Below are 20,055 nucleotides of genomic sequence, written 5' to 3'. Positions count from 1 at the left end.
TCCATTCTTAAGGAAATCAGCCCTGAGTGCTCACTGGAAGGACAGATTGTGAAGCTGAGGCTCCAGTACTTTGGCCACCTCATGAGAAGAGAAGACTCCCTGGAAAAGACCCTGATGTTGGGAAAGATGGAGGGCACAAGGAGAAGGGACCGACAGAGGACAAGATGGTTGGACAGTGTTCTCGAAGATACCAGCATAGTCTGACCAAACTGTGGGAGGCAGTGGAAGACAGGAGTGCCTGGCGTGCTCTGCTCTATGGGGTCACGAAGAGTCGGACACGACTAAATGACTAAAGAACAACAACAATTCTGTCAAAGCTATTGTTTTCATGGCAAATGAAGCTGTCATAGGTCCATCTAGCCCAATCTTGTTTGCACTGGCCAATATCAGCTTTCCTGGGTGTTCACAAGCGATCTTTTCCACAGCTGCTACCTGTGATAATTTGTTTTGTTTTTTATCAATACATTTTTATTGAAATTGTACACAAAACAGACATACACAAAAAGAAAATACAGAAAAAAATACAAAAAGGGTCACCTGTGATAATTTGACATGCCAGAGATTGAACTGAATGCTTTGCACAGGAACTGCCTTATACTAAATCAGATCATTGGTCCATCTAGCCCTGTATTTTCTTTTCTTTTCTTTTCTTAATGTTTATTTGCGATTTTCAATTATATACGTTTCAATAGTTTTACAATCGTTCTAACATTTCAAAATTCCTTCCTCCTCTTTCTGTGGTTCCTTAAATTTATTTTTTTATATTTCCTGTATATTCTAAATTAACTTAACTTACTCATTTATTCATCTCCTTTAAATATGTACTCTTATAAAACTGCAGGTTATTACAATTATCCTGCCAATGTTCTTAACCTGTTTACAGTTTGTTTGTAGATATTCAATAAACCATTTCCATTCTTTTTTTAAAAAAGTTTGCTATCTTGATTTTTTATTTTTATGGTTAGTTTTGCCATTTCTTCATATTCCATGAGTTTTTGTATCTATTCTTCTTTCGTCAGGACTTCTTCTTTCCATTTTTGGGCAAATAACATTCCTACCACTGTAGTCACATACATGAATAAATTTCTATACTGTTTGGGCAGTTCTACCCCTGTAATTCCCAAAAGGAAAACATTTCCCCCCCCCCCCAATGCTATTTTAAACATCTTTTTCAATTCATTATATATCATTTTGCAGAATTTTCTGTACTGGCTAGTAATGGCTCTCCAGGGTGTCACACGGCCAGCCTTTTTCTGTCCTCCCTGGAGATGCTGGTCGTTGAATTGGGGATGAACTGCATGCACATCAATTGCTTTACCATTGAATTACAGCCCTTTTCCATGTGCTTTGCCACTGAATTAAGCCGTACACTGTAGTTCCCCTTCAGGATGGATCTGGTAACCTTACTGTATGATCCATGCAGTAGCACCTTAAAGACCAACTAAGTTAGTTCTTGGTATGAGCTTTCGTGTGCATGCACACTTCTTCAGATATCTGAAGAAGTATCTGAAGAAGTGTATCTGAAGAAGTGTGCATGCACACGAAAGCTCATACCAAGAACTAACTTAGTTGGTCTTTAAGGTGCTACTGGAAGGAATTTTTTTATTTTGTTTTGACTATGGCAGACCAACACGGCTACCTATCTGTATGATCCATGGTTTACTGCAACACAACAAATAACCACACTATGCAACCAGCAGGTTCAGAAGGTAAAACTCTTCCTGTACTTTATATCTTTAGACAGCATCATGGGTCTGGGGTTGAATATTTGACCTACTAGCATATGCAAAGCTAGCATGTCGAGGAGAAGAATTGTATAACATTCTCCTTCCTGACAGGCAACGACTGATGCTCTTTAATTTATTACAAAGGCAGTAAGTATTGCACATGGGAAGCTAAAACTTACTTTATTCCCTCAAATAGCAAACTCCGGTAGGAAGTTCCTGCCCCCCAACAGGGCTGCTCAGAATCATGAAGGAGATGTGCTTTGGGGGACCACCTGGTCCTGAATGGGGTAACTGTGCCCCTGAAGGACCAGGTGCGCAGCCTGGGAGTCATTCTGGACTCACAGCTGTCCATGGAGATGCAGGTCAATTCTGTGTCCAGGGTGGCTGTCTACCAGCTCCATCGTATGCAGGCTGAGACCGTATCTGCCCGCAGACTGTCTTGCCAGAGTGGTGCATGCTCTAGTTATCTCCTGCTTGGACTACTGCAATGTGCTCTACATCTTTGAAGGTGACCTGGAAACTGCAATTAATCCAGAATGCAGCAGCTAGACTGGTGACTGGGAGTGGCTGCTGGGACCACATAACACTGGTCCTGAGAGATCTGCATTGGCTCCCAATATGTTTCCGAGCACAATCAAAGTGTTGGTGCTAACCTTTAAAGTGCTAAAAGGCCTTGGTCTGTATACCTGAAGGAGTGTCTCCACCCCCATCGTTCAGCCCGGACACTGAGATCCAGCATCTAGGGCCTTCTGGCGGTTCCCTCATTACGAGAAGTGAGGTTACAGGGAACCAGACAGAGGGAATTCTCGGTAGTGGTGCCCGCCCTGTGGAACGCCCTCCCAACAGATGTGAAGGAAATAAGCAGCTATCTTATCTTTAAAAGACATCTGAAGGCAGCCCTGTTTAGGGAAGTTTTTAATATTTAATGCTGTATTGTTTTTAACATTCGATTGGGAGCCGCCCAGAGTGGCTGGGGAAACTCAGCCAGATGGGCGGGGTATAAATAAATAAATAAATAAAAATTTGCAGAAGTTTATCTATCTATATATCTCTCTCTGTATCTACTGTATATCTAGATAAACCTAAAAGGACAACCCTCCCCACAAAAGCAGCCCACTGAGGACTGAACAACAACAACAAGGACTCCCACAACACCTGGAGGGCCACAGCTTTTCAAAAAACCATAGATCATAGAATCCTAGAGTTGGAAGGGACTCCAAGGATCAACTCGTCCAACCCCCTGCAATGTGGGAATCTTAACTAAAGCACCCATGGTGGTGCATGACCAACTCTGCATTTCCAGACTTTTCGTGGAATGACATAACCAGGAAGTAGAGAGGGAACTGCAAAGCTGTGTTGTGCCCTGCAGTGCAAGGCCTGATATAACAGCTTGGAAGCGGCTTACTTGAGGAAACCATTTACTCAGTATATATAAGAACATAAGAAGAGCCTGCTGGATCAGGCCCATCTAATCCAGCCCCCTATTCTCATAGTGGTCAACCAGCCCCATCTTTACATTCAGCTGGAGGGTGCCTGTTACATGTGCCTGGACCGGGACAGCTTGGCCACAGCAGTCCACCCACAGTCCACCCATCGATAGCTTCCAGTTTGTTTTGCACAAGGCTGCCCTTCAGTTTGTTTTGGATCCTGCAACTACTGCAAAAGGCAGCTGCACAGTTGTTCTCAGGATCAGCTGAAAGCATTGCACAGGCTGCCAATTTGCTACTGGGCTAGACGAAAGGTTTTGCTGATGATCTATGAAGCCTCACATGGTTCTGAACCAGGGTATCTGAGAAGTTACTTCCCCCTCTACCTCACTACCTGGTTGCTTAGATCTGTGGATGAAGTTCTGTTGATGGCACCACAACACAATTGCAGGAAAGCATGCTGTGACCTGAAGTGAACCAAGCCCTCAAATGGTTATGTTTCCGATGTTCATTGAAAACTGTCCTTTTGTTCCAAGCCTCCCCGAATTATGTTGCAACCCTACTCCCCAGTTCACTTATCTGGGAGTAAGTCCCATTCAATTCAGTGGGACTTACTGCTGCAGCCTAAGTCCATTTTCTTTCTGCAGCTTTTAATTATTTGTGGTGTCACGTTTTTAACATCGTGGTGTGGACTTGTACTAGGTTTTATATCCTGCTTTGACACACCACTATGATATTCTTTGAATGCAGATTGGTTCATATATTCTGAAAGAATAACACACAAATAAATATTTGATTTGCTTCTACAAAACAAAGAGTGTTGGGTGCATCTCTGCCTGGGGAGCGAAACTCCTTGCCTAATACTATTATTCAAACACCATGGGCTAAGCTGCTTCACGCTCCTGTTTGAATCACTTCTGATGTCTAGCTCAACCACCAGTTATTCAGGAATGCACTCCCCAAACAGCATACATGCGGTCAGCAATACACAGTGACCATGACTGTGTGCTGCATGTTGAATGAGTATATTGATGCTGCTTTTATGGGTGTCATGTGCCGTGTTCACCACCAAGCTTATTATATGTAAGCCTATCTATCAGCCAGCCAGTCAATCAATAAGTGTGTGAGAAAGAGGATGGGCTTTCCCAAGTGTTCCCACCATTCTGAGGAGCGGTTGAGAAAAATAAAAAGATGGGTTTGCAGTTTGGGAAGGGTCTTAGCCCAGCAAATGAACGTCTGCCTTGAACACAGGAGGTCCCAAATTCAACCACCCCCACCCCGGAAGGGACCCCGAGGTTCATCTAGTCCAACCCCCTGCAATGCAGCTGGAGCAAACCTGCAACACTGGCGTTATCAGCACCACACTTTAACCAGTTGATCAGATTCCTGCCTGAAAAACTGGACAGCAGCTGTCACTCAGTGTAGGCAATACTGAGCTTCTCGGTTTGACTCCGTATCAGGCAGCTCCCTGGATGCTAGACATCTCTTCCTTTCCAGTTCCGCAGGATCCTTACCAAAACACACACACACACACACACACACACACACACACACACACACACACACACACCTTCACCCCCTGCCTGGGGCTAGAAAAAGTCTAGGCAAGTGAAACGCATGGCCCGCACCGGCGCGACCATGTGTGCCGGAACGTGCGTGTGCCATGAAGTCTGAAGCGCAGGCTGCTCTTGCGTCTTGCCACCGGGATCTCCCCCAGCCTCGCCTCGCCTCTCCCTCCTCGTCAGGGGCGTGTGAAGGTGTCGGGTCGTAGAAGGCAGGAGGCCTCCGCCTCTCGCGCACACCTGCTGCTTTCCATTCCTTTCCTTCCTTCCTCCTGTTTTGTGCAGTGCAGGTAAGCTCTCTCCCACCCACGACCCCTCCTCCTCCCTCCTCTCTCCCCCCTCTCCTTCTCCCCCCATCCCCGGTGATGTCACACCTACTCTCGCAGGGCATGATGGGAGAATCCCTCTGTTTCCCAACAGATGCGGGAAGAAGAAGAGCAGCAGCAGCAGGAGCAGCAAGCAGTTCCAAGGAGGGTGGGTGCGCGTGCTTTATTTTATTTTCGCCTGCCTTTTCTCCTCTGCCTGGCCGTGATATGGGAAGAGACTTCTCCTGAGCCTAGGACTTGGCTCACTCCGACCTCCTCCCTTCATCTCACCTGCCATCCATCATCCTTGCCTTCCTTCTGACCAAGGCAGCGTGAAGGCAGCCTTCGCCACCCGGAGGAGAAGATGCCCAGGAAGAAACTTCTGCAGCGCCCCGCCGAGCCCTAGGAGCCCCCAGGCGCTGGGAGGGACGCCCATCCCTGCATCTGGATGGTGCCAGCGGACTGCTTGGCATCGGGGCGCTTGCAGGAGGAGGCTGGTTGCCAGCATGCTCCCGCTGCTGGGACTCCCCGACTGAGAAGAGAGGCGCGCTCTGCACCACCACCAGCGGGTCACCCCCTTCCCCGTCGTGACCTTGGGCTGCCTCCGGTTTCATGAGCGCCTCTCCCTCCTCCTCCTCCTCCTCTTCCTCCTCCTCCGGCCTCTGAGATCTGCTCTCCCTCCCCTCCCCTCCCCTCCCCACCCCTCCCCTCCCTTCCCTTCCCCACCCCCTCATGGCTGCATCAGAAGAAGGAACTGGCTGTTTTCTCCCCAGAGGCAGGTCACAAAGCGACCCCAGCATCCTCGGGGACACCGCCGGGACTGAAGCCGAGGAGCAGCAAGGTAAAAATGCAAGCGGGACTTTCTCTCTCTCTCTTCCCCGCCCCTCCTCCTCCTCCTCCTCCCTCCAGTATAGCAGAGGATGTGGGCTGGGTGGTGAGGAATGGGAGAGAGTCGTAGAGGCAGAGGAAGAGAGAGGGAGAGGGAAACAGATCGGGAATGGGTGTGTGTCTATGTGTCTTCGCATCTGCCAATCTGGCAATAAGCCTGTCAGAGAAGGGAGGGCAGAAGGAAATTAGGAACATATTCTCTGCAGTAAGTCCTGAAATGATGCAGTAGCTTAGCTGTAAATAGGATTACATGAGAGCATTCTCCCCATCCTGGCCCTTCGGAAGGGCAACGCTCCCCTCTGCCAGCTGAAAGAAGCATTTCAGAGGAGGGCAAGGGGGAAAGAGCCAGGATTCTTCCCCGAAATTTTTCAGCCCCCTCTTCCTGGGCAGCAGGCTTCCTTAAACCTTGGATACTCTGTCCTCTCTCAGTACCCCTTCCTCCTTGAAACAGGCTGTCTTATTCACAAATGATAAAGCGAGGCAGAGAGAAAGGGACATGCCCAAGGCAGCTCAGGAAGTCATTGGCAGAGACCAGATTTCCAAGTGCACGAGTTCTGCATCAGAGGGGAAGCAGTCATGGCTGGGCCTCTCAGGCAGTAAAAACTCGGAACAGGTGATCTCAGGCTCCACCTGGCTGACAGTTACCTGCTGCTGTTCACCTGCTTGGGAAGATGCTAGTCAATAATATTGGTTCACCCTGCTTTTTTTTGCCTGCAGTTGGAAGAGACTGGTCTCTCCCTTGTGCCATCATTGGAGAGGGATGCTCGGTCCAAAGTGGCAAGAGCTGCTTTATCCTGGAAAGCTGCCTAAGTTCTGTTGTCTCGCTTTCACCCCACACGACATCCAGCCCATCCCACTCCTCTCAATCTACAGGCATGCAAACACACTGAAAATAAAACGGCTAAAATCAACACTGCCTGCTCCTTGTGAGAACATCCAAGAGCTGAAAGCAGTCAGGACGGGAGCTGGGTTGCTTAAGCTGATCTTTGTCAGTTACCACACATAGCCTAATTTACCTAGGCAATTTAATCGAAGCTTGGGCATGTGCCTGACTTGCCCCTTGCAACAGAGAGAAAGAGAAGGTTGTCTCATAAAGTGGGAGGGGATCAGCTGTTGGCATGAGAAGTCACCATGGAGATGGAACAAGCAGAGTAATAATTAAGTCACCAATCCCACCCTCTGGCCCACCCCATCAAGAAAGCAATTTTCGGGACACACCAAGAAGTAGGAAACACAACAGTGAGTGTTGAAAGAGAGAGGGAGAGACGGTGGGGGAGCTTGACGTCTGCAACCCCATTTTTCTATTTATAAGTGTGAGAGAAGAAGGCTTTCACCACCAACAAGCCCTCCCCTTCACTTTCTCCTCCTTTTGAAGCATAAAACTCCACTGAATTGCAAATCTTTCTAGCAGTGACTCACACATTGGGGTTCTCAAAGGAGCACAGCAGCAGCAGCAGCAGCAAGGCATTGTGTTTGGGATTTTGTGTTTGTGCGGTGGTGGGTTAATTGCGAGAACAGTTGGTTCTGGGAAGGGAGCCGTTTCCTGTGGCCGGTGTGAAATTAAACACATGTGCACACAACAAAATGGGAGCAAACTTGACAGGGTGCTTTTGTGGCAGGATTGTGCGGTGGGGGAATTCAGATGACAATCAGCTGGATGGGAAGCTCAGGACCCAACAGACTGATATACACAAGGAGCCAAGGTTGAGTGTCATGGGCTCTTTGTGCAAGAGATGTTGACTTAGGGTCTTGACTGAACACAACAGTGACTGTTCCATTGTAGGCTTCAGAAAAATCTCCCATGGAAGTCTGTAACTAAGGGATATGTGGGAGGGGGCACTGACTTTGACACAGACCCCCCAAAAAACAAAAAAATATATATCAGAATATGCCCCTTCACTTAATATACCCTAGTTGTGTTCTAAGTACTCTCCTCAACACACACACATTCCTGCCCTCACAATTTTATAGTCTACCCCGCTGCCTTAATTAATGGGTAACTTTATATTCTGAATCTTTAAATTGACTGAGAGGTTGCTTTTGGGGGGTATTGTGCAATTACTTCCAGGAAAAGTAAATTAACAGGAAACCTGCTTTAAAAGCAAGTGTGTCTCATTAAGACAGCATCTCCCCCCCACATACATAAAAATGCAATTAACCCCCCCCAACCTCCTTATGCCATCTCTCCCCTCACCCACCAAGCCAAGGTTTCAGCTATAGACCTGTCCTGATGTACTGATATCTGAGAGTAAATCCTGTTTCATTCCAAAACAGTGTTTTAAACCAGCACATGTTAGAGTCATTCTCTCTTATTTGTCTTCTCCTTTTCACGATGGTCATTCCATCTGTCTGATGGCACCGCCTGTCAGAATATGCAAACATGTTAATAATGAGGACTGAGTAGCTTTAAGCTTCATTTTACACAGTCTAATAATTAAGGATCCTTGTTGCTCTGGAAACAGATTTTTTTAAGGGAATAATGAGAACAGCTGATGAATCTTTCCTGCCTAACCACGCTGATATATCCCAGGTCATGGGAACAAAGGCTGTCACTAGCACAAAGTGCTAGCCTTTCCCCCTACGGGACAATAGTGTCTGAATGAGAGGAATGTTCATTTGTGTGCTTTCACATCTGAAGGCTGCAGAAATCATACATTCCCTTAATTTCAATTTCGCTCACTTCTTGCCTGTTTCTAGGTAATGAAAAGCAGTGTTGGCAGGCTGGCAAATAGATAGGCTGTATGTGTGATTTTTTTTTTCTTTTTTAAAGGACAGATCTGTTTGAGGAAATGCATTTTTTTTATTTGCCTGAAGGAAGATCATTTTTTTTGCCCCGAAATATTAACTTATTTTGTGTTGCTTTTCTTAAAGAAAATGTTTAAACCAACTCTAGGCATCTGCCATCAAAACAATAAAGCAACAAGCAACACCCCATAATATACGGAATAAAACACACACAACTTCAAACAACGATTTGCAATAAATTACGAATGAATATCCTTATATAAATGCTGGTTTTGTCTTCTCTTCCATAATTTCTGTGATTTGCATATGCTTATTGGGAAATTGACTAAGAATACAACCTTCACACCTCTGTTTAAGAGTTCATACACTGAGGTCAATAGGATTTACACTCAAGCAATTTTACAGTGTTCTGTAATTTCAGGAGCAGTTTGCATTCTGCCATCTATCTAATCTAACATGAAATCAGTAAAATCCCATGTAAGTTAATAAGTGCAATCAACCACACTCTCCTTCTGTGGAGGCTGCACTCATCTCATTGGAGCTCAAGACTGCCTTAAAAGAATTCTGTTTCAAAGTGCAGATTCAGTTGCTAGTAGTAGGGGGCTAGAACTCTCTTGTGTGTCCACACCATGAGGACTGTATTTTCTGTTGCAACACATCCTGCTTTGCTTATCCAAGTTCCTCATTACCAGATACGTTGACTTGATGGTAAAAGAATACTTGCAACTGTTGGAACAATGGGAGCAATAGTTGCTTACAATTCTGTTCCTTCCGTCTTCAAAAGTATCTGGAGAAAGAAGAAAAATGGCCAGCCAAAATAACCGAAGACTGAAAGTACCTTTCTTACCTATAGGGTGCTTGAGTGTGTGTAAATGTTTGCTTGTGGTCCCAATTGCTCATGGTCCCATCGATGGCAATGGGCTATGGGGCAGTAATGCCATAAGTGCCCTTCTTTCCCCTCTAGAGTCCTGTATGTGGAACACCCTCTCTGGGGAAGTCCACTTATCACTTTCTCTGATGCCTTCCAAGTGCCTGTTAAAGATGCATCTGCTCACAACAGCCTTTGGCATGTAGTGGAAGTTATCTGATTTCCCCAGTTGCTGGAAATCACAAATAGGAAGAGTGCTGTTATGCTTATTTCCTGCTTGCGGACATCCTGTGGGCACTTGCTTGGCCACTGTGAGAACAGGATGCTACTCTAGATGGGCCCTTGGCTTGACTCAGCAGGCTCTCCATTGCGTATGTTTGTGCTTCGAGTTATACTTGGTGATTTAATTGTTTTATGTTGAAAAGTGGGCAGTGAGGCAGAACTGGGCCTTCTCAGTGGTGACTCCCTGTCTTTGCCAGCTGAGATCAGGTTGCCTCACCCTGGTGACATCTTGACATTGCCTAGAAACATACCGTATTTTTTGCACCATAACACTCACTTTTTTCCTCCTAGAAAGTAAGGGGAAATGTCTGTGCGTGTTATGGAAGGGCGAATGCCTGTGGGTGGCAGGGGGGATCTGCTGCAGTCGTGAGCAGAGGATCCATGGTTCCCCTTCCTTCCCTCCTCCGTGGTTACAAAGCATGGATCCACATGGATCCTCAGGATTTTTGCATTGGGCTACTCCAAACTCACTGTCAGATCACATGTCTGTGGCCACAGCATGAACCACAAAAATCATATATCCACTATTTCGTTTAGAATATTTTTTTTCCTTGTTTTCCTCCTCTAAAAACTACGTGCGTGTTATGGTCTGGTGCGTGTTATAGAGCGAAAAATACGGCACTTATTTTGCCAGGCACCTGGTGGCTAAGTGTTCAGTGCGGCAAGAGAGAGTATGTCGTGTTGTGCTGCTGTTTTCTAAAGCTGGTGTTGTTTCATTGTGATTTCAATTGATTTTTTTGGTTATGTAGAATGTGCGGCTGTTTTTGAGAGGTTTTAATTAGGGCTGTTAAGCTGACCTGAGACTCCTCTTGGAGAAGGTGAAGCATAAAAGTAATGAACGGTAACAATATTAAGGCAAGAATTGGGTGTGTGTGTGGCTAATGGAACTGAGTAGCAATCTCAGTGGTAAAGCACCTGTTTTGCATGCGTGGGTTCAATCCCTGGGTAGAACTGGGATAAACTCCTGACGGAAATCCTGGATAGGCAGGTAGACAATAATGAGCTACAGGGATAATGAGACCAATGGTCTGACTCAAGAGTAAGGCAGTTCCTGTGTTCCTATGGCAGTAGGGTCAGTGCAGACCAAAGCAAAAAAAAAAAAAGTAATTTTGCATAGGCCTAACTGACTCTTGGAATTTGCTACCAAAAGAACATTTTGAAGATCACAAACTTAGTTATTTTTTTAATGGATTGGACAAATTTATTGAGGATAGGACTCTGAAAGGCAATTATGCTTGGCAGCGAAATTGAAGTTCCATGTTCAGCAGCAGTCTATCTGAGTACCAAAAGCTGGAGACGAACAACAGTTGAGGACCGATGCTTCTTAGCTTCGCTGTAGCTTCTAGCCGGCTGCTGTTGAAAGCAGGCTGCGGGTGAGGACCTTGGTCGCTTGTTCAGATATTCTTATGCTCTTTTATCTCCAATACCATTTTCATTTTATTCTCTAAACCAGGCTCTCTTTTTTCATTTAAAGAAAAGTATTTGTCCCACACAATAGCTTTGAGATTCAAAACATTCTGCTTCACTTTGTTCAGCCAAAAAGAAATTGCCTTTGCATTTTGTCATGGTAATTTCCCCCATGTTCCCTCCTGGTGCGTGACATTGATGATCACAATACAGTCCTGACCTCAGCCAATGATTACAACTTCAGCAGAGGCTCTTGGTTCCCCCTCAGCCCCTAGACGAAAACATAACCTTCTGGTGAAGAGTCCTAGATGGTCCCAGCTTCGATCCCTGGTATCTCCAGGCAGAACAGGAAAAGAATCCTGTCTGAAACTCTGGAGAGCCATTGCCAGTCAGTGTAGATGACATTGACCTAGATCACGGGTGTCAAACACAAGGCCCGCGGGCCGAATCCGGCCCGCCAGACCTCGTCATGTGGCCTGTGTAGCCGCCGCCGGCCGCCGGCCGCCAGCCTTCACCTTTTATTCTCGCGCGGCTGAAGGGGAAAGAAGGCGGCGGCTGAGGCGTTAGCGGGGAATGAGGGAGACTCTCGTCGTCGTCGTCCTCCTCCTCCTCAGCTATGGCGGAGAGAGGGGCACTCGGTGGCCAGCGGGGCTCACTCACGCCTTCGCTGCACCAGCCGGCATCCAGCGCCTCAGCTTCTTCGGCGTCCCCGGCTGCACAGAGCCTTCCAGGGCAGCCTCTGCTGCCAACGGCGGTGCTACAGCAGCAGCAGCTGGCACCTCCTCCTGCTCCTCCGGCGGCGGTGGCGCCTTCGTTGTTTTAGCTGGCCGTTCTCGGCCCCGGAGGAGGTGGCTTGGGGGCTCCCTGGTCAGGCGCGGCGGTGACAGCGGTGACGGCGGCGACGGGAGGGGGGCGCCCGGTCCAGATGAACCTTTACGCCACCTGGGAGGTGGACCGGAGCTCGCCCAGCTGTGTGCCCAGGTGAGGAAGTGGGGGGGTGGGGAGGGGAGAGAGAGACTCTTTCCTTCCTTTTACATTCTTTGGTACCGCCACCGTACATATTTTATGAATTCAGTGGCATAGAAATGTGCATTTAATCAACTGATTCCCTGAGGGGTAAGTAGTAGCCGTGTCGCAGCAGCAGCAACACACAAGAGGAGGAAGAGGAGTCATCTTTGTGGGCAAGCTGGAGGCTTAGCACGTTTATCTGCTTTTGTTGGACTGCAAGGTTTCTTTCCCTCCAGTCTCATATCTTCTTCTCCACGCACCCCCCCTCCCCGCGTCTCACCCCGTTATCTCCCTCCATTTACCTTTGCAGGTGTGGAAGTCAAGCCCGACCCCACCCACTCCCTAAGACCTACTTGCTCTATCGCCTGCCAAAAAGGGAAAAGAAAAGAAAAAAAAACACACAGAGAGAAAAGGCGCCTCCCTATTTTAAGTATTTACGTCCCTCCTCCTTGGGGAATAAAGGATGAAACCTAACCCTTAGACGTCATTTATCTGTTCCCCATATTTACAAAGTGTGTGTGTGGAGGGGAATGATAGCAAATTGCTTCTTTTAATCACACACACTTGAAAGTTAAAGAGTGGTTTTCCTTTATGTGGGGTTGTGGGCTGATGTTTAAGTAGGAGTGGGAAATCGAGGGAGGCTGTACATAGTGAAAGGACGCTTGCTCCTCTCTATGGGGGGGCGCTGCACCTAAAAGTTTTCTTACATGAGTGTATGTTGGGGTCCTCGACCTTTGCGGAGAACTAATATCCCCTTCCATCTATGCCTGCATGCCTTCAAAGAGAATGAGTTATATTTTAGCTACCATCTTCCTCCTTGTGCATAAAGGGGGTGTCATCCGGCCCTTTGAGGGTGACCAAACTGCTGATGCGGCCCCCGATGAATTTGAGTGTGACACCCCTGACCTAGATGGACCTTGATGGACCTCTGGTCTGACTTGGTATAAAGGCAGGTTCTGCTGTTCCTAACTCACTATATCATAAGGGAGAGGTCAAGTAATTGCTGAATGCATGTGATTTACCACTGAAATGTAGCTAGGAACTCTTGAGAATTGTAGCTCTTGGAAGTGAACAGCAGCTTCTTACCAACTCTTGGCACCCTTAACCAACTACAGCTCCCAGAATTCTTTGGGGGAAGCCATGACTGTTTAAAGTGGCATCATGGTGCTTTAAAGGTTGTGGGATGTGAAACACAAGAGCAGTCAAGTGCAACATTCCTAGAGTGAACATGTTTACATATGGGGAGGAATGTTTGTCCAGCCAGCAGGTAAACTTCCTGTTTCCTTCTGGGCTGGGACAGACTTCCTCTGCATGTGACTAGAGGTGGGTGTGGCCTCACCTGTGCAGGTAACAATAAAAGCACAGGGCAGGGCAGCCATCTCTCTCTCTATGACTACATGCATCGAAGAAGCAACATCTGCTTAGCCAAAGATGCTCTCAGCCAAGAGAGGACAAAGGGACTGTCTCCTTATGAGATAGTTTCCAGGTGTATGTTACTTTTCTAAGCTAAGTCTGCCTTCTGGGATCCGATTGTGAACAGAATGTGAGTAAACTCTTTTTATACTTTTATAGAAGACTGTGTCGTGTCTTACATTTTATGAGGGAATAAGGGGAAAATACCAGAACAGTTATTATAGAGGCTTTAGCGAGCCTGAGCAAATGCATCCACTGTGAGTTTAAAAGGGGAATGTTACTCTGCTAAATTGTGAACTTGAGACTCCTGGAGGGGAGTGAAAGGCGGGATATCAAATCCAAACTCTTCTTCTTCTTCTTCTTCTTCTTCTTCTTCTTCTTCTTCTTCTTCTTCTTAACACAAGTTGGAAAGGCTATAATCAAAAAATATATCCTCTCCTGCATCCCTGAACATTCCCACAAAGGTAAGATGTGAATGTAGCCACAGTCACATTCTTATGACAGACCCCCAATTCTGGTGGGTCATCAGGGCTCTTCTTAGGCAGTCTTGTCCTGCCCACGTGAACACTGCCAAACAGTGCTTTGGCTCATGTTCGACTCCACATGGAACCGTGACCATTTGTAAACAATTTGATGTGGCAGGGGCTGATCAGATGGAAGGCTTTCCATGCCAGCTCTGAATTCAACCTTGTGGCAATGTTGACTGTGAACTATGCAGGTGCGAGGTATTACAGCTTCCACGTGGAAATGGAATATGTTACAGTAGATTTGGTGTCTCTCTTATATAAACTACAGCTCTTTAATTGTCTCAAGGTGTGGGCTCAAGGGGAAAGAGTTCTCTGAATTGTGGCAACGTTACTTTATGGTACATGAAGCATAATTTCTTTGTGGAGGGTTTGCAGCTCAGTGGTATGCTTTGCATGAAAAGAGTTTCCAATTCAATTCCTGTCATCTTTAGAAAGGCTGGGGAAACTCCTGCCTGGAAAGCTGGAGAGCAGGTGTTGGGGACTGTTGTCCAAAGAACCTGAAGTTTGGCAAACCTTCTTCAAGCAGCTTGGGTCTCCATTCATTGTTGGACTCGAAATCTCATCATCCCCAATCAGCTTAGGCAATGGTCAAGAATGATGGCAGTTGTAGTCTAACATCATTTGGAGCACAAAGGTTGAAGAAGGCCAGTGTAGACACAATACTGATCTAGATTAAACATTGTTTTGACCATTGATATAAGCCAAGGCAACTTCCCATTGCAGTTTAGGAAAGGCCTTGGGATTTTTCTTTTTGACCTTGAGCATCCAATTGTATCCTTTATGGTCTAGTTTTAGGCAGGAGCCAATAGGGATCAAACTATATGTTACATGCAAATGGGCCTGACTTTAATGTCCACTTCGCAAGGGACTGTTTGAGAGCAGAGAAACAGCATGAGGAGGAAGTACTTAACCCATTTTCCTGCTGTTTCCTACTGCAAATCATCCCTGAAATGGCTCCCCCACTAAGATTTCAAACACGTTTTCCTTCTCATACATGCATTTGAGACTTCCCAGGGAGAAAAGCTGCTGTGGGGGAGCAATTTAGCCCAGCAAATTGTGGGTGGGAAAATAATTGAATACCCCTTCCCTCCCGCTGCTTCTTCACTCCCACTCAACCCCTTCCAGAACTGAGTCCTCAAGAAAGGCGGTTGAACTACAGCTGCAAGCCTTTGTGTGTGTGTTTGACATGTGCTTTTGGCCTTTTAATGACATTAAAACAAGAGGATGCAATCTCTTGGTTTTCCGTATATTTAGTACAGCAGGATTACGTCCTGATGCAAATTTTTGCCTTTTTGCAAGGCCCTGCTTTTCCTCCAGCTTCATGGCTGAGTTGACCTTGACACTCACACGGAAATTCTACAAATTGCCCAAAGTCACACACAGTTGAGTCATTGGGATCAGCTGGGATAAGAGCCCAGAAACCTTCTGGTTCAATCACAAAATGGCATGAAATGGGCTGGAAAAAAACAGAAATGAGAAATGGCAGCAGGGAGAGATTAAACAGAAGCCAACCTTTGATCAGTAGACGAATTCTAGAAAATTAAATCATGCCCCTTAATTTGTGTTCCTAATGTGTTCCTTAAGTTGTTCTTAGTTGTAAAATAATAATTTGCTGTAGATCCTGTGGCTAAGATAACCGAATCTGATAACAAGCATTTCTTCACCTTTGGAGGCTATGTCCATCTCCCTACCCGCCGGAAGTGTATCGTACTGTGTATTCTCCTCCTAAGGTGGCTACTCATGGCCACAGTTCTGTGTAAGGTTTTGGTTGCCTGGCCTCAAAGAGGATATTTAATAGTATTTAAGAGAATATTTAAGATATTTAGAAATTTAAGAAGGATGTTGACAAGCTGGAATGTGTACAGAGGATGGTTTGGTTTGGTTTGGAACAGAGGAGAGGAGATATGATAGCCATCCCCAATATCTCAAGGGCTTCCACATGGAACAGAGAACAAGCTTGTTTTCTCCTGCTCTGGAGGGTAGAACTTGAACCAATGGCTTCAAGTTACCAGAAAGGAGGTTCCAGCAATACATGAGGAAGAACATTCTGACAGTAGGTGCTGTTTGTGAGTGGAATGTTCTCCCTTGGGAGTTTGTGGACTCCCCTTCCCTGGAGATTTTAAAGCAGAGGTTGGATGGCCATCAGTCAGGGATTCTTTAGTTGAGATTCCTGTAGTGCTGGAAAGAGGCAATCAAAAAGAGCAAGGGGATGGAGCTGCTGCTCCATGAGGAAAGGTTACAACATGTTCAGTGCTTTTTTTTTTACAAAAACAGTAGATGATAGAGGTGCATAAGGTTATGCATGGCACGGAGAAAGGGCACATAGCATTTTTCTGCCTCTTTCATAATACTAGGACTTGGGGCCATCCAATGACTTTTTTGCACAGTACACAGTTAAACTATGGCATTTGCTTGCATGATAGGCAAGGTAAAAGGCAAAGGACCCCTGGTTAAGTCCAGTCGAAGGTGACTATGGGGTTGCTGCGCTCATCTCGCTTTCAGGCCGAGGGAACCGGCATTTGTCCACAGACAGCTTTCTGGGTCATGTGGCCAGCATGACTAAACTGCTTCTGGCACAACGGGACACTGTGATGGAACCCTTAGTGCATGGAAATGCCATTTACCTTCCCACCGCAGTGGTACCTATTTATTTACTCACACTGGTATGCTTTCGAACTGCTAGGTTGGCAGGACCAGGGACAGAGCAACGGGAGCTCACCCCATCACGGGGATTCAAATCGCCAACCTTCCGATCAGCAAGCGGTTGGTTTAGTGGTTCACTGGTTTAGACCACAGCGCCACCCGTGTCCCTACTTGCATGAGATGTAGTGATGACTACCAACTTGGATAGCTGTTTTTTTAAAGAAAAATAGACAAATTCAGGGAGGATAATACTATCAAGGGCTACCACCTTCACATGCAGAATATTAGTTGGTGGTTCGGTCATCAAACAATGCACGTGTACATATGAAGCAGATCCCAATGACAGACATCTGAAAGTCTGCATTGTAGCTGGGGTGTTGGGACGTCGTAAGAAATTCATATAATGTTAGGACTATGATGGTCCATTCACGCATGGAGGTCATCATTAGGTGAGCATCAGTTGATGAACTTCTTGTCATCTACACAGATGATTTTCTCATGGTAAGTATTCTCACTTTGGTAGCTTTCATGCTGTGATGTCAAAGCATTTCTCCTTTCAGCATGCCCAGAATTCAACATCTGGACTCCAGACACACAGCTGAATCCCGGCATGCATTCTGATCCTTCCACATAAGAAGGATTCCACTAGCCACTTTAATTTAATGTCGGCTTGGGAACAGAAATCCACTGGAAACTGTATAATACGATTAAATAAAAACTCCTTCATCCCTGGAGCCATCAGAAGACCCACATTATGATTTTTTTCCCCTTGAGGAGATGCTGGAAAGGCATTTAATTGCTTTCTGATACGACTGGGATTCAGAAACGGCTGTGGCTTTAATGCTAATATCTCGATATTAGCAAAAGTAATTCAGCTAAATGGTGTTATCACGGTAGGTGGAGAGTTTCATGGCGGAGAACATCTGTTCTGTATGTTCTGACTGGAACTGATAATATATAGTGCTAACTAATCAGCATTAAAGTACTCCTAGGACACTAGGCTGCATCAACAGAAGTATAGTGTCCCCATCAAGGGAAGTAACAATCCCACTCTATTCTGCCTTGGTCAGACCCCACCTGGAGTCCTGTGTCCAGTTCTGGGCACCACAGTTTAAGAAGGATGTTGACAAGTTGGAACGTGCAGAGGAAGGCAACCAAGATGATAAAGGGTCTGAAAACCAAGCCTTATGAGGAATGGCTGAGGGAGTTGGGTATATTTAGCCTGGAACAGAGGAGACTGAAAGGAGGTATGATAGCTATCTTCCAATATCTAAAGAGCAAGCTTGTTTTCTCCTGCTCTGGAGGATAGGACCCAGACCAATGGCTTCAAGTTACAAGAAAGGAGATTCCAACTAAACACCGGGAAGAAATCTTTGACAGTAAGAACTGTTTGACAGTGGGGCAGACTCCCTCAGAAGGTGATAGACTCTGCTTCATTGGTGGCTTTTAAGCAGAGGTTGGATAGCCATCTATCTTGGATGTTTGGCTACGATTCCTGCATTGCAGGAATAGCCCTCAATGCTCTTCCAACTCTACAATTCTATGCTTCTATGATTTTAAGCCAAAAAAATAGTTGTGTAAGTACAAGCCCCCCTACCAGGGATGATAGTTCAAAAGAATTTGCTTGCTTTTTATTTAACTCCATTTCTGAGTCAATTCGTATACAATATCTTGAAGTGATTTAACAATAAAAACATATCTAAAGCAGTTTTATATATAAAAACAATTTCAAATCCAATACAGTGTGTATATATATATATATATATATATATATATATATATATATATAACTTTCTACTAAAACAATTGCATAAGGGTGATTTTACAGTATGTTGAATACATATGTTGAATAAATACATATGTTCAATAAATTACTTTGCTCAGGTAATAGCCAGCCTATTAAGACTGCAATCTGATACAGTAGGTAAACCAACGTGGTGCCCTCAAGATCCTGTTGGACTACAACTCCCATCATCCCTGACTATTTACCATGCTATTCAGGGCTGATGGGAATTGGAGTTCAACAGGATCTGGAGGGTGCCAGATTGACTGCCTCTGCTATACACACTTACCTGGGGCTAATCTCATGGAATACAGTGGATTGGGTCACAAAGCTCACAGCCTTACTAACAACATAACATTTTCTCTGTGAGTCCATAAGAAGATGAGCAGAGCTTGCTGGATCAGGCATTCTGTTCTCATAGTGAACACCCAGATGCGGAAAACCTTCAAGTAGAACCCAACTAGGATTGCCATATCTCAAGAAGTGAACATCTGGACACAGAAGTTGTTGAGCTTTTTTTTTTGGTGTGGGTTTCCCGGACATGCCTGCAATATTCCATGTTTACTCATCCTGATGGCTCCTCCCTGCAACTAGATACTGCTGCCTGTAGCAAGTGTGCAATCACGACTAGTGTGACACAATAGCTTTTCTTCTCACTGAACCCTTCAGCTGCAGTACAATGCCACAGATGCCAGAGTGCCCTCCACAAAGACAAATGCACTGTGTCCCCTTTTTGTGCCAAACAGGGATGATAAAGAGCAGATGATGTTTGGGCTCTGCATGCAAATGTTTCCGCAACCTCTCCTGCCCCCGCTGCCGTGTATACAACTTCTTCAGTCAGATCTTGGAAAGACTCAATCCTGGCAAGGAATAAACAGTAAATGAAAGATGCTTTGTTCTCAGGGCTGTGACACAGTGTACATTCTAGAAGCGGTTCTTGAAATTGTTATATATTGAAGATTAGTGTTCGGGTTTGCATTTTCTGCGTGGATGGCAGTCACATTGGAGGGTGCAAGCTCAGCTGAAATTATTCACTAGTTTCTTTGTGTGTGCATCCCCATTTGAATATTTTTAGTTGTTCTGAAAAAAATGCCTCCATTCTTTGATTATTTTCCAGCACACCTAGCAATAATGTTTGACTGCTCATTTACATTGCCCTCACTCTTGATTGCCTATGCTCGACCTCAGTGGTCTCACACAGCTAAATCTGACTGGCTATGTAGTGTCATCACACCACACTGCTTCCTGCAGGATCACTGATTGGTTGGGATGCGACTTATATCCAGAAAAGAGGAGGCAGAAGGAGCTGGGGAGTGAAGTAGCTCGTAAGCAGCAGCGCAACAGCCATGAGAGACAATGGTGACAAACAGGGCTAGCAGCTCGATGGACCAATGGTCTGGATCAGTATAAGGCAATTTCCTGTGTTACTATGGTAAAGGCAGCCCTATCATAGAGTTGGGGGGGACCACT

At 45.8% G+C, this 20,055-nt stretch overlaps 1 protein-coding gene and 1 long non-coding RNA gene across 5 annotated transcripts in view; one reads left to right on the top strand and one right to left on the bottom strand.

Moving 5' to 3' along the window:
* LOC307218180 overlaps nucleotides 1-20,055 on the bottom strand; it is a 216,134-nt gene that overhangs the window by 62,358 nt on the left and 133,721 nt on the right. The gene's annotated exons all lie outside the window — the stretch shown is intronic.
* PHACTR3 (phosphatase and actin regulator 3) overlaps nucleotides 5,118-20,055 on the top strand; it is a 229,173-nt gene continuing 214,235 nt past the window's right edge. For all 4 annotated transcript variants that reach the window (XM_079979419.1, XM_079979417.1, XM_079979418.1 and 1 more), the window contains exon 1: nucleotides 5,118-5,862. In XM_079979419.1, the coding sequence (XP_079835545.1) occupies nucleotides 5,754-5,862 (109 nt within the window). In that variant the 5' untranslated portion in view covers nucleotides 5,118-5,753. The remainder of the gene's footprint in view (nucleotides 5,863-20,055) is intronic.

This window comes from Podarcis cretensis (assembly GCF_951804945.1).
Source record: "Podarcis cretensis genome assembly, chromosome: 6".
Lineage (NCBI taxonomy): Eukaryota > Metazoa > Chordata > Lepidosauria > Squamata > Lacertidae > Podarcis > Podarcis cretensis.
Note: the sequence above shows the minus strand (reverse complement) of the source record. Positions and strands in the feature narration are given on the sequence as shown.